Raw genomic sequence first — 14,800 nt, 5'->3', positions numbered from 1 at the left:
AGGAACAAACCAATCCACTAAAATGTTTGTATAACACAACGTCGTAAAAATAAAAAGCGCTTGCCGGGTTCATTGTAGTTCATCTATAAATAACACGTGCCAATATAACGGTAACATGAAATAAAACGAAACACACAGAAGATTCATCGATATTTTGTCAAAGGTAACTGTTTGACCGACCCCCGTGGAATGAGTACAGTGGTGGCGTCCTGTAGTATTGAAGGCAGAGCTGCTAAAACGCGTTGCCAGATTGGGAGGGAAATCTGGCCCAATCTTGCCACCCTGGCTGCAGCATGCCTGCAGCCAGGGTTGCCAGATTGATAAATTCGTTTGATTGGAAATCTGGCAACACTGCTGCTAAAGCACTGTTTGTTTTCGAACCCAGGAGGAAGAAGCACTTTACCCTTCACACATCGACTGTTACCACGGCTTCAAATACTTAATTTATTTCTACCGTCAAGTGAGCTTTTGGTCAATTTTGACCCGACCTGTTAATTACACCATGGCTCTGTGTGGGGGTGTCGGAGCCATGGCTCTCCCCAGCGAGCTCATCGTCCACGTCTTCTCCTTCCTCTCCGACCGGGACAAGCTGCGGGCCTCGGCGGTGTGCTCCCGATGGAGGGAGTGCCTCTTCTACCCGGCCCTCTGGACTAGGCTCAAGCTCCGGATAGGCGGCGGCTGTACCGGCGGCGGCTGCGGGTCCGAGGCTACCCCGAGATTAGAGTTCCTCATGCGAAAGTTCGGCTCGTTCGTGCGGGAGCTGCGGCTGGAGCTGGCCCCGGTGGAGGGTCACCTCGGCCCGGTGGACGGTCACCTCGGCCCCGCGAACCAGGAGGCGCCTCCAGGCAGGACGGATCACGCTGCCCCACAGAGGGACCACGCTGCCCCGCTGCAGAGGGACCCACAGTCCTCCCCACGATGTAGAGAAGCGACGGCTACCTATCTGGACCAGATGTTGTGCGTGCTGACCTGCACCCGAAACAACAGGTATGGATGAATGCATTGGATGTGCATTGTGTATTGCATGATAGAATTAAGACACACAGATATTACCCAGTATCCTAAAAATGAGGAAATTTACGTCGCACGTTGCAAGAAGCCCTACAAGGCGTTCTGAGCTAAAAACAAACCCTGACATCAGCAGTGACGTCATGGAGCCTGGTGGGTGCATTCTAGCAAACTAAAAGCATGACCCTTGAGTTTTATTGGAGCCAGGCAGACATGGCACTTGGATCTGTGCGGAATGGACGTGCTCTATGAGGGACGGACGAGCTCTGTGTGGGACGGACGAGCTCTGTGTGGGACGGACGGCCTCTTTGTGGGATGGACGGGCTCTGTGGGACGGACGGGCTCTGTGTGGGATGGACGGGCTCTGTGTGGGATGGACGGGCTCTGTGTGGGATGGACGGACTCTGTGGGACGGAAGGGCTCTGTGTGGGATGGACGGGCTCTGTGGGACGGAAGGGCTCTGTGGGACGGACGGGCTCTGTGGGACGGACGGGCTCTGTTGGACGGACGGGCTCTGTGTGGGATGGACGGTTTCTGTGTGGGCGGACGGGCTCTAATGAGGGACGGACGGACGGACGGGGTCATGCATCCAGCCGAATGCATTCGGCGTCAAACGCGAGTCTGCGTTTCTTTTGTAGCAGGTCCCTTCTCCTGGGTTGTATTGTTGCACCGGCGGTCACACCAGCAACAACAATACAGCCGCACCGGTGGGGCCGAGAGAATGCTAGGTGACTGGCTGCTACTGTAATGTTAACGCTGAGATCAGCATTGACACCTGCATCTCGTTTCAGCGTGTAGACTGATTAAAGAACAGGTGGATGACGTGACCCTGAGCGCACGGATAAGTTATGCGGTGATGGTGGCCGTTTGACAGATTTAATTCGGTTCTACAGCTTTCTGGTGCTGAAAAAGTACACTTCCAGAGCCTCTCACATCACGGAGCCCATTGCTGTCAATAATAGGCCTACAAATAGTCATTTGCATCATAGCCCCCTCGAAATTGAAATTAAGATTGTTTAAATCGTCTTGTAGCCGGTTGACTTAGCCACATTTTCTCCCTTAATGAACCAAGTTAAATTATTGATCCAAAATAAGCTGCTAAGCATCCAATGTTTTACTTTTTTTTCTGTTGAACATTGTTGACATGTTGTATCATGCGTGCTTTTAGATGCTTTCTTTCCTGATGAAACACTCTGCATACAGACTGTATTCTTCTTGACGCTAGGCCTTGGCGCTTATTTCACTTCACAAAACATGAATGATATTCAAGCCCGACCAGGCATTCTCATGTCCATCTTTACTTGGAAATGATTTCTGCCTTCATCTCACTAGTATCAGTTCCCCTAAGATGCTTGCTGTGATGAGGCTTTAATACAGCCATCCATGTAGATGGTGTTGCTAGTTCTGGCTTTCTGCAGTTGATCACTTAAGAGGGGGGTGACTGACTGGATAGGGATGTTTGGGGAATGAGCAGTGTTTTGAGTCAGCTATGGTGACCTCGACAAACGTAAGCACCTCAATGCCACTCCACAGCACCACAATCAAATGCTATTCAGTACGTTTTGACGCATAACACAATGGGAAAGTAGACACAGGAGTTTTCATTGGGTGATTTGAATTGGTGTAAAGAAGCTGCATGTTAAGATGAATGCAGACAAATTTCATGCATTCTGAATGCGACACATTCAAATTGTTTTCCCCAATTTATCAAACAATTATAAAACTATACTATTTCATATTTTAGTTCCTAATATGTTTCAAATTTCTCATCATAATTGGCATTCAGCCAATACCATTTAGCCATTATTTTTTGCACTGTTTTACAGACTCCATTATTAGGATAATCAATAGATTAATATATTTTGTGAGGTTATGTTATAATGTACTTGTCTATGTCGCTATCCTTTGTATCCTTCAGGAACCTGAAGGAGCTGAGTATGTACGCAGACACCTGCGTCCTCCAGGAGGAAGGCCTGCTGGACACCTCCTACCTCCAGCACATTCACCACGGAGACAAGAAGATTAAAGAGTGAGTGGCAGGCCGATGGCAGGAGGCCATTTCAGTGACCATTTTTTGTTATTCAGCTTATAGCCAACAAGTTTGGTTTGGCGAAATATGTGAACACAAACAGGGATTATGATCTATTTGGTTGTTTTAATTGATATCCTTGTGATGCACACAATGAATTCCACACAGAACAAGCCTGTAAGGTAACATGGAGAGCTCCCTCTGTTTTTGCTTGTTGTGGCCCTTCTACCGTCACACGTAAAGGTTTGGTTTTAATCCTACCTGTCTCTCTGTCTATCCGGCGTCGGTCGGTCGGTGTAGGATCCAGCAGCTGTTCATTGAGCTGTTGTCCAACAGCAGACAGCTCCGTTGGCTGTCGTGCGGCTTCATGCTGGGCCTGGTGACGCCGTGCTCCCTGGCCTCTCTGTCCAACCTGTCGGCCCAGAGTCTGCAGCACCTCAGCCTGTTGGACCATCAGATGGGTACGTGATCTCACTGTTCACTCCAGACCTTCCTCAGGTCAGTCAGAACTCGACTAACGTGATCCCCGCCCCTCGTCCTCCTGCAGCGCCGCTCATCAGTCCGACGGAGGTGGAGCGCCTGGCTGGCCTGCGCTCCCTGGCGCTGGACTTCTCGGACCTGACCTCGGAGCTGTGCGGCCTGCTGGCGTCGGAGCAGCGTGTCCCACTACACCGGCTCTCCCTGCTGCTGAACGCCGCCACCCTTGAAGGCACGGCCACCGACGACGACTGGAAGGCTCTGGTAACCCACCGCGCCTCCACACATGGTTCAGTGTACAGTCCTCACCGACCCAAAACAAACACGGCGTCAATCCACTGCAATCTTGTTCATACACTTATTGAGCTTTTTTTTTTTTTTTTGGAGTGTTTTAATAAAAACTATGAAGCTTGTGAATTTTATATATTAAAGAAATAAGATCCATCCGACCAATGGTTTGTTGAATCAGTTCTTTTAGTCATCCTGGACACAAATTATAGTGCTAACTCCTTTAATAAATGTAAAGTCTTTTTTTTTTTTTTTGGTTTTAAAATTATGTCCATGCTCTGAATCACACTCATGGTGTCCAGTGTTAATATTGAACTTTAAACTTAAACCTGGTAAATATTGGCTGAAGTTAAAACTGTCATTACTTAAGGGAAAAACGGAATTTAGTATTGATTAAGCTCTTTGGAATAAAATTGTTGGTGTTTTTAGCTGAAGGCTTAAAAAAAATAATCTTTTCCAAATGTTTCTGCCACTGGCCACCAGACATATTTAGGATCAGCTCTAGCCTCACTGCAGACATCCGCCCCCTCCACACTCCTCACAAGTGATCGGCAAGTAGACCTTGAACTGTGTTCCACAAACACAGCCTACTAATAAAACACGGTCAACAGGACCCATCTGATTGGTGTGCCTTTCCTTTCAACGTGTTCAGCAAGAGAATATAAACAAATCCATGCAGATATCCGAGTGTAACAGAGCTACATCGCCGCGTTAATGAGAGGAAAAGTAACGGCGTGCGACGACCCGGCCTGCCTAACGAGCCTTCTCCACACACAGGTCCGTGTGAGCGCAAACCTGCGCGTCTACATCATGGCCCTGGAGGTGGACGGGGGCGAGCTGCTGCGCGTGCTGAAGCCCAGCCTGCCGCTGGAGCGCCTTCACCTGGACAGCTACAGCTCGACGGTGACGGACGGGGCGCTGGAGCTGGTGGCCCAGCAGTACCACAAGACGCTCACACACCTGCTGCTGCTGCGCGACGACGGCCACTACCCCGACCTCAGCGTCAACCGCAACGAGGACCCGCTGGTGCTGCTGGCCTGGCGCTGCACGCACCTGGCCGTGCTGGTCATACACGGTGAGGGGGGCTCCCTGTGGGCTGGCTTCAGCTCAGGAGGTAGAGCGGGTAGACTGGGAACGGGAAGGTTGCTACTTCAATCCCCGGCTCCTCCTTGTACCTGAGCAAGAGGCATCACCCTGACTGCTCCTGACGAGCTGGCTGTTGCCTTGTGTTGTTGACCGCCATCGGAGTCTTTCGGCGTTCTGTACCAGTACGCTGTTCCATTGTTGTCTGCGTAACTCGTTGAAAATGGTTTGTTTGTTGGTCCGTGCTCATCTCGCTGCTCTTAGTGGTGGAGTCGCCACGCTCATGGCTGACGTGTGGCTGCTTTGCATGCCAGCGGAACGGGCTAATCTCCACCGTTTGAAATGTCAATATTTGGTTACGTGTAATTAACTGAGGTGTGGTCTCTCAAAAACAGACTTTAGAATTTGTTTAGACCAATCATGTAGAGTAGTGTTCTGTAAAATGGTATCCAATGAACTTCCCTGACCTACTGGCCACTGTAGAAATACACATACAAAAATCCTCTTCTGAAAGCTTCATCCATTCTCGCAAATGAGTTCCTCTTTGTTAGACTATCTCCAAAAAGGAGACCAGGCGTGTCTTTGCCCCTTGCCTTCTGAGAATTCACACCAGCTCGGTGCCTTCTGGGCCCAGGAACTGTTCTGTATAATAGGACTACTGGATCCCAGACTCACTGAGGTTAAACCAAAGTGGAAAAATGCATCTCACAGGCATTTATCAATGTTCATCCATTAGGTACTTCTTGGTTTGACTTTTAAAGCAGAAACCTTTCTGCGCTAAAGCAGAAACGTTTTTCCTATGTTGCTCTCTACGTAGTAAAGGAAAATGAACTGTAACAATCTCCAAGCTCAATACAGAAGAATTGAAGTGTTTTTCGGTTATTGACTGGGCAGCAGTTGCTCAGGAGGTAGAACGGGTTGACTGGTAACCGGAAAGTTGCTAGTTCAATCCCCGGCTTGGAGTGTCAAGGTGTTCTTTAGCAAGACACCTCACCCTGACTGCTCCTGAATAGGTAGACGTGTGTGAATAATAATGATAATAATAATAATAATAAAGCTTTATTGCAGACACAGGTCCATATAACACATCATACAGTATAAATAGTATTAAAAAAAAGAAAGGAGTTACAAAAATACATACAGGCTATTGTGCCAATGCGTCTTAACATAGAAGTGAATCTATAGCAGCTTTTCAGAGGGCTGACTAGGGCTTCGATTATGTGGTTCTCTGACTTGTCCAGGCAACACATAAAACTAAACATTAGCTGTCTTAAGAGTGCCTTGAACAGTGAATTGAACAGTATATAACGGTGTGATGTAGGGTCTAAACAGGGAGCATTTCACAGAGTCAGAGCACATAGAGAACTTCCTTATAAGCATGTTAGCTTGAGCATGAATTTTACAGCGCTGTCGGTAGAGGTCTTTGGCTTTGAATGAATGGTTGGTTGTAAGTCGCTTTGGATAAAAGCATCAGCAAAATGCCCTAAATGTAACTCCCTCCTTGGCCCCAAACTCCAGGCTACACCATCTGGTCCCACAACCTGGTGGCCATCTCTCGTCTGCGGGGCTCCAGCCTGCGTGTCCTGGCTGTGACCGAGGAGAGCATCGACTTCGACCCCGACCAGTGGACGTACGTGGAGGGGGACCCCGTTCACAACCTGGTCAAGGAGGTGTCCCTGGGCCTGGGCCGGGTCTGGCACCCCAGCCTTGAGCCCAACCTGGTGCTGCCGGAGCCCACGCAGCACTTCCACCGGGAGATGCACGCCTTCAGCACGGGCATGTAGCTCCGGGGGGTTGGATGGAGGACTGGGGCCCACCCCAGGCACCGGGTCAGAATCAAATCCTTCACCAGGCACCACTTAGGCTGTAGTCGACTACATCTTATCTATGACCAAAAATCAGAACTTGATCTGTAAACAAACTAACCCTATATTCACGATCTGATTTGAGCTAAACTATTGGATTTTATTTATTGACATTTCTTTCCATCATTAGAGTTTAGCTTTTTCTTTTAATTGTGAGCATACCTGCTTGGTACCCTGGTTTTGAATAGAGATCTTCACGTTACCAAGTTCTCTATGTTAAAGAGTGATTTTCTTTTCTCCTGGGGCCTGGTTTGGTTTGTTCTGGCCTGGCTTGATCCATCTCTAACTTCCTGTCCAACTTCCTGTCCTAACTTCCTGTAATTCCATTTAGAGCTCAATTGTGAATCGCCCCTCTTTCATTTTCTTTCTCCCTTGCAATCCAAGTGCAATGTGTCCCCTATATAAATACGGTCTGTGTATATTTATATTCAACTATAGGACTATACTGCTGTGGGGATCAGAATAGGGGTCAACTGGTTGGAGGTGAAAGTGCAGGTATGGGTGGAGTGCAAGTTGTTGAACAAATTCAAGTGGTTTTATTTCTTGCTGTGTCTGTCTCTGTTTCAGTCTGTTCCTACCTAGCGATGGCATTGCTTAGCTTCAGCTCACATACTCCTTGTAGTCCTGGGCCCATATAGTTTATTTTATGAGCACCACTGCTGGTCTTGTGTTTCATAGTTGGCGAGGGTGGGTGCTGAAGTGCTGAAGTGGCTGTATGAGGCTTGGGCATCTCAAATCTCCCTAAAACTGGCTATGAATATTGCAAATCCTCCTGTAATTGCCACAGTTGGTAACTCAAGCCTCCCATTGGCTATCTCGCTGACCAACCTAGGGATTCTATGTCAGCAGATGTTTTTGAGAGTGACGGAGCCACCACGTGAGGATGTTGTCATGCTTATTTAACACAAAGTCCTGCTTGGTTCTGGAAGACTCCAACCCATTTCCATAGCTGTTTTTAAAAGGTTGACGTCCATGCCGTGGTGTATTATCCCATCAGGGCAATTTGCCTTATCACTAAGTCCACTGAAGGTCTTCCAGCCACTGGGAGATGGGTGGTTTTAGTGCTCTTCCGTTTTGTCCCTTCATGCTCTTCCTAGCTTTGCGCCATCCTCAACTGGCAAGAGGCAATTCAGAGCTTCTTTACTGACATTGCCTGTTGCCTCCCGTAGAGAGAAAGACTGAAAAACTATCGAATATGAAGTCAGACCAACTTTTGGTGTCCATCACATTGGTAGAGTCATCCTCAAGGTATTTAAATTTGAGGCATATGCGTTTTATTAACAAAAAGCTTTCAACGTGCAAGAGAGCATGCATATACTGCCGAGTTACTGAACTAAAGGGATTTGGCCTTTTTACCGCAGCTTGAAAAGGAAAATCCCTCCAAGGAAAAAAAAAAGTGTAGTCTTTGCAAGCATAGGTTGTCGAAAGGATAGGATGCCGAAATAGTATTCGTTAATAATCGGTTATTTTTATGAACCTGCAAGCACTCTGCAACCTTTTTCCCTAGTTTTGTGCAATAAAACAAATGGAGTTATGAAACACTGAATGAACATAGTTGGTCTTGCTCAAGTAATGTTATTAATGCAAGTCCAAAGTGTGTGTCGATGCTGCACATGATAACATTTTACTGTTCTCAAAGAGGTGGTTACCTAGCGATAAGCAGCCTGGACTCATATTCACTGATTACCATTGTGAAGGTTACATCTGGCTGTGAATGACAACACGCATCTGGGTGATCTGTACAGTAGGGTGACATGGGGCCCTCAAGAGAACAATCAGGGCCACTTCTGGTTGTCGATACTGGACACAAGTCTGTTTGTCTTCTAGGTTAGGCTTGCAATATCGCAGTGACCCACCAAGGCGGTGTTGATGATGGCCAAGACTTGTGAACCACCACGTAGTTTGTTAATGTGGGAACTTTCTTATTTCACAGATGCCTTGAAAACAACAGTATGTGTTCCAGTCCTTTGTTCTTTGTTGTTGTGGTTGTTAATGATCCAACGTGTCTCGGACCTTTGGCTTCTCCATCAAGACCTAGTCGTACATTTATTTTTCAAAGATTAAGGTTGATAAGAGAGGATGGCAATGCCAAGCTGTCAGTCCCATCTTTACTGTGAACTATTGGTGTGGAGGTGGTGAAGGGGGCGTAGGCCTTCACACTATCTGACCCTTTTGACTGGCATGGTCAATAGCGTCTAGCTTTGTAGCTCGTGGACAAATGGCCATGCCTGCAGATGTGTGTACAACCTATACACCTACCGCTCCGTCACAATCGATTAGTCGATTGATTAGTAGATTAATATCTCTACAAACTATAGGTTCAAGGTTATGGTACATGTGGAGAAGACTGAAACACTGGGGTCCAAAAGAGCAGGAAGGGTACGACCAATGAGCAAGTGGCCTTCAACACGTCTAACAGGTGTTTGCCACACGTTGACAATCGCTGGCCAAATTCTTCCATCTGCATTGCCTAAAATATTATATGCCATAACAGTGTTGCAGAAGCAAATGATGCATTCCAGTTATGAACTGTGTATGGTGGACATATGTCACCTAGTATCCAGTCCAGGAAAGAAGTTAGCAGAATGTGTGCACATAAGGAGTCCTCTGGTAGTTGAGCTGTATTTGTGGTCCTGACCTGATAATCTTTATAGACTTTGGATCACAACTCAGGATTAATACACTTTGGTACCTAGATTCTCTTCAGGTAGCTTTCTGTGGCTTCGTATTTGAGCCAGGCACACATTGAAGGGGAAACTGCAATCCTGCAAACCTGATAGCAATTTCAAATGGTCCCTGTTGGCGAGTTGTGTCTTTATCTTTTCATGGCATACTAATGAAAGCAAAGATGGAGGAGAGCACTCCTCTACAGAATGTATTGTGAGGCTAGCTAGCACCAATATGCTCATTATAACGCGAACACTTTGACAAAGTCTCCATCTGCTCTTTCTTTCGTACACTTTCTTTGCTGTATCATATCTCATTGGCCATACAATGGGCTGACTATAGCTGTAATAAGTGACAAAGCCATAAGCCTTGATTCCTCTTCTAATGGATATTGGGTATTATTTCCAGTCCAGGACACATTGAGAAGTAGAAGCGGCAACAATATTTACAGATGAGCTCTAGGTCCACTTGCATTCAGAAGTGAGGGCAGAATAGTATTTCTGAACAATGCTTCCGGCACTATCGACATTCTTGCATTATAGTTTAATTTGGCTGATCACTGAAGTTACAACATTGAAAGAGTCTTATCATGGTGTCAGAAGCTTGAGTTATGCATGTGTACCACTACAGTCTCCCCTTCCACAACAGCAGAAAACTGATATTATTGATTTGTTCTCAGGGCTAGGTCATGTTTTCCTTATTTTTGAGGATGAAGGAAAAGTAGAGGTGCTGTAACAATAGCTCAGGCCAATGTCTTTAATGTATTTATGACGATAGTTACAAGTGTATTAGTTGCAGCTGGATCTACTGTTCTCCTGAAAGGTTTTTTCTTTTAATGCTGCCAAAGACCATGACACAACTATTATCAGATCCATGTCTGAAGTGGCCACTGACTGACTAACTCTGTTCTGACTGAACTCGCCGTTCAGAACACCCCTAGTATTTCCTTAGACAGTCGGTTTTATTTTGACCCTACCCAACGCCACATGGTGTCTGATATTGTTCAGTAGCGCCCCAACCTTGACCAGTGTCTGCAAACAACGTGAAAATGGGAAAACCCACAGCTGTAAAAAGAAATATCATAAGAATAAAAAAAGGAAGCGACGTGAACGTTTTTTATGATTCATCACCAGCTGGCTGTCAGGCTTGAACTTGTCCCAAAATTTATGGCGTCTTTGAGTCCAGAAAGCCTGCAGGTAGGCCAAAAGGGCCTTAATGTGCAACTCCAAGTCTGAAGTTGTACTTTGTTTTGCATTTCTGAACACTGTGGGCAACCAAGAAGGAACAAAGGCCGAGGCCATACCTCTTAGGCCGAACCTTAGAAGTGGTGGATGGATACTCTTACATGGAACATTCCAGATGGTGTTATGCCTGGGTCATTTCTCAGGCCATCTTAAGGACTTGGCAAACTGTCCGATGTGTTTGGTCACACATTCAGATATTTATACAAAGAATTATTTTTTTACTTTTTGGTCCTTTCTGTTTAAGAAGGTATCGAGACTGCTGGCTGGACAGGACCGGTTCGTGAGGTACTCCAGTTATAATGAGCCTGCCTGTGCTCCTTGAATCTTTGTCTGGGTTCTATTCCTAAGAGCACCCTATAAGAGGATTCACCAGGTAGCTTTGTCCACTGAACAAGGGGCCACCAATTCCAGCCGATGGTTGAAAAAGACACCTGGCTCAATGTGAACCCAACGAGGAGAGATCTTTGCCGGCCAAAGCCACCTCTGTGAATGTGTTAATACGGGTTGAGAGGGATGGATTGATGGCAGCAAGTTGACCGTCCCCAGGTACTAAACCCAATCTCTGAGATGTACATTCCAAGCAATGGAACAGGGAGGTGCGAGGGCACAGCACAGTATTATTAGCCTCGTTTAACATTTATTCTACACTCAAGACCCATATGTACTTCATACAGGAGTTAAAGGCTTTGTGTGTGAGCGCACTGAACAATTTGTTACACCAGAGCGGTAAACAGATGCAGAGAGAACACAGCCTTTTGTTTACAGATCAATAACGCTCAGACCGCGTTGACGTTTAAAGCTGTGTTTTTAGCGTCGTGGCTCAGTTAGGTGCAGGCCGCCGTAGCCCCAATGGAGGGAAAGTTGTTTTACTATAGTTTATCATAGGGATGTCTTTGTCTGTCACCCATGAGATGGTATCTGCTGTGACTCCACCAAACCAAGCAAATATAGCCTGATACATATGCTATGGAAAGTCGTTTGTGTGGGTGTGGTAATGTAGCACCAATTCAGCAGTCTGTGCCACACCTACACTCATCTAAACATTGTCAACACCGTTGTTAAAGGCAAACCCAGAGCCACAAGTATAACACGCATTCAAGCACTTTCCAAGTCCACATTAAGTTACCAGTGTTATCTCAACCCACAGTAGAATAGTGCAATAAATCATGGTGAGTGTTGCCAGCAAATAAATGGTCCACAATATTGCTTGTGCAGTCGTTTATAATAACGATATTGAGACAACTTTGTGAGTGGCAGCCTTGGTACAATGTGGCCAAAGTCTTTCAGGCTCTGGGTCAGCCTCAAAGGTCAACAAAAAGCCAAAGGGACAGCACCAAACAGGAGTTATGCAATTGCTCTATTTGTTGGCATTTATTGTTGTGGACTTACCATTGGTTATACGATTATCACCTCGCCCTAACTTTAGCCAATGGGAAAAGGCGTCCCTGAGGTTTGAGAGGTGAGGGCCAGATTAAGTTGATGTACTAAGGGGTGATTTCTGGCACTACTCATTGACGACAGGATTTGAGAAGCTCGCTAGTGTGTTTGCTTTTAATTATATTTTTCTGAGACCTTTTTAAAATACAAGTTATATTTATATACTCAATATTGAATGAACATTGCCATCTACTGAATACAACGTAGGAACATTGAAAGTGGATTTTTATCAGGAGGAGCCTCTCTATTTCAGTAACAGCTGAATACAGATGAAGGCCGCCTCTAGATCGGGGGTTGGTGCAGGAGTTGACGATCATCCTCTGTATGTTGGGAGGCCGACCCCGAGTTCGAGGTCCTCTCCTGCCAAACCGATCCAGCCAGCTCTGGCTGGACCGACATCGGGCCTCAGAAACATGTCTGTCGCCGAAGGAGCGTGTGACTCTTCACATTCCGATGATTCGGGATGTTTCTAAAGGGTACTGACCTTGAATGTTTAGCAGGGCAAGCGTCAACAGCATGGCACATGTAGTACGTCTCACTGACTGTTTCAGAAGTTTAGGTAGGGCTAAACCTGGGAACCACCCATTATACCACCGACCATTGCTAGCTCGGCAGCGACTCTAGCCAACTCTGGCGTTTCATCACGTAACGGTGACTCAAGGGGTCCTTATTTTCTGGTTCGCAAAAGTCAGTCTTAAGAAATGTAAAAAAAAAAACAGAGCTCATTCCTCCTGAAGGGCCAGCTGGCCGGTGGGCCTGCTCTGAGAGTCATTCTACACAACTATGCAAGAGAAATGCATACACCTGTCCACACCTTAATTTCTTCTTAAACTTTATTTTTCTCCTCTCATGGCCGTTACTTGGTAGAAATAATCTGGTAAGGATTTGCAATGACTGACTACACTTGGCCTTATGACGAGAACGCTGACTATGTTGTGACTACTCCAAAATCTCACGAAATCCTACTTTTATTGTGTTTATTTGAGGCTGTTATAGAATGTGGTCAACCAGCCCAGCAGCGAACTCTTGGTCTCTGTGAGACCGGCTTAAGGCGGCTCCAGTTTGAACATAACAATAGCAATACGAATGTTGTGCATTTGTTTAAATCAAGGATAGTTTGCAATAACGGCAGTCTTACTTAAGTGGCCACAATGGGGTATTAACAGTGCTGACGACGCCTTGCTGCGTATTCAGAAAACAAGAACCAATAAATGGCGATACATATGATGCACACTAAACACAATGCATATTTGTAAAGATATCAAAAATGTGTTACCGTGATGTACAAAGTTATGTAACTCATGTCCAGGTTCAATCTATGAGTCCACTTTGTAAAGCGAAGAGAGTACTTCTTTTTGTTTAAATTGTGTGTGTGTGTGTGTGTGTGTGTGTGTGTGTGTGTGTGTGTGTGTGTGTGTGTGTGTGTGTTTGGAACTTGGGCGCTGGGGGAAGGCCAGACGGGATTTCAAATGCAAACACATTTAAAATGCATAACATCGATTGCTCTATTTTTCTTAAGGTCCAAGATGTTTAATCATAATTAATGAAATTCTGAGCAGTGTGTGTGTACATATTATAATAACGTGTGTGTGTGCCCTTGTTTGTCAATCAGCTCCAGGTGTGCTATTTAGCTAAGAAAATATTGCAAAGTGAAATTACACAATGGTTGTAGCGTTGACCCATTTCAGAACCATCCCTTTTTTTAAATCATGTTTATTCTTTAATTTCTATTTGAAAACATGTAAGAGCTGTTTACTTCTGGCTCCATCTGTGAGAGGGAGGGAGGGAGAGGGTTGTTCTGGTCAGGGTGAACCTAGCTCGCCAACAGTTTTATTGTAGGAAAATAAAATGGTTTTGTGGTCCTGTTGTTGTGGACCACTGTTTATTTTGTGTTTAAAAACCAATGTACATAAAACTCCTTTACTGGCTGGTATAAACTGGGCATGGGAGGGAGAGTGCAACCGGCCGAATTATGTTTTGATTTGATTGCTTCTCTTTTAATAAGTCAATAAAATAATTAAAACCCCTGAATGTTTATTCTGCGTTTTCTTCCGCTTGCGGTCAGTATTGTGTTGTCAAACCCAATCCATATGATAATTTTCTTGTTCAAAATAAACAAAATAAAATGTTACTAGAGTTAAAAAGAATTGTCTTGGACCTTTCATTTGTCAGGAGATATGCGCAGCTCATTTAAAGCAGGGGTTTTCTAAATGTTTTTTGCTCCATTCTTTTTTTTATCGTTTTTCAAGATGGTTTGGGTCATATTCACAATTAAAGTCAGTCTATGGCTCCCTTCAACAATGCAATAATATAAAAAAGTACAATTTATAAGAGAAACACAAATATGCGAAGTCATCCGAGACTTAAACAAAGGTAGTGCAAAGCACAATGCTTAATCTACAGCGGTTTAGTTGCATATTTGGAACTAGTTGGCAACAAAGGCTATTTGTAAGACTTGAATATACAAATTTTGCAACTTTCAGAACAATTCACAAAACGTCTCAATTTCTCCAATACAAATAAGTATGCAGTCTGTGTTGGAGGAAATAACATAACTTGTATTGCCCAAGTTATAAAATGACTTTTTGTTGCCTTTTCTGGAAATATTTCACGGCCCGGTTCTAATGGGTCTGGGGACCGAAGGTGGGGAATGGTGTTCCTTTAATTATCCAAGTGGCGCCAAGTTCCTATTGTCTCTTCAT

At 45.4% G+C, this 14,800-nt stretch overlaps 1 protein-coding gene across 1 annotated transcript; it reads left to right on the top strand.

Annotated features, from left to right (window-relative positions):
• The first annotated feature begins 380 nt into the window (after positions 1-380).
• On the top strand, positions 381-13,672 carry fbxo33 (F-box protein 33). Its single transcript, XM_079751797.1, has 6 exons — positions 381-987; positions 2,927-3,037; positions 3,338-3,498; positions 3,585-3,778; positions 4,580-4,877; positions 6,404-13,672. The coding sequence occupies exons 1-6, from the start codon at positions 503-505 to the stop codon at positions 6,667-6,669; spliced, it is 1,515 nt and encodes a 504-aa protein (XP_079607923.1). The 5' UTR covers positions 381-502; the 3' UTR covers positions 6,670-13,672.
• The last annotated feature ends 1,128 nt before the right edge of the window (positions 13,673-14,800 follow it).

Source organism: Pollachius pollachius (assembly GCF_949987615.1).
Source record: "Pollachius pollachius genome assembly, chromosome: 15".
Taxonomy (NCBI): domain Eukaryota; kingdom Metazoa; phylum Chordata; class Actinopteri; order Gadiformes; family Gadidae; genus Pollachius; species Pollachius pollachius.
This window is presented reverse-complemented; position numbering and strand designations above follow the sequence as displayed.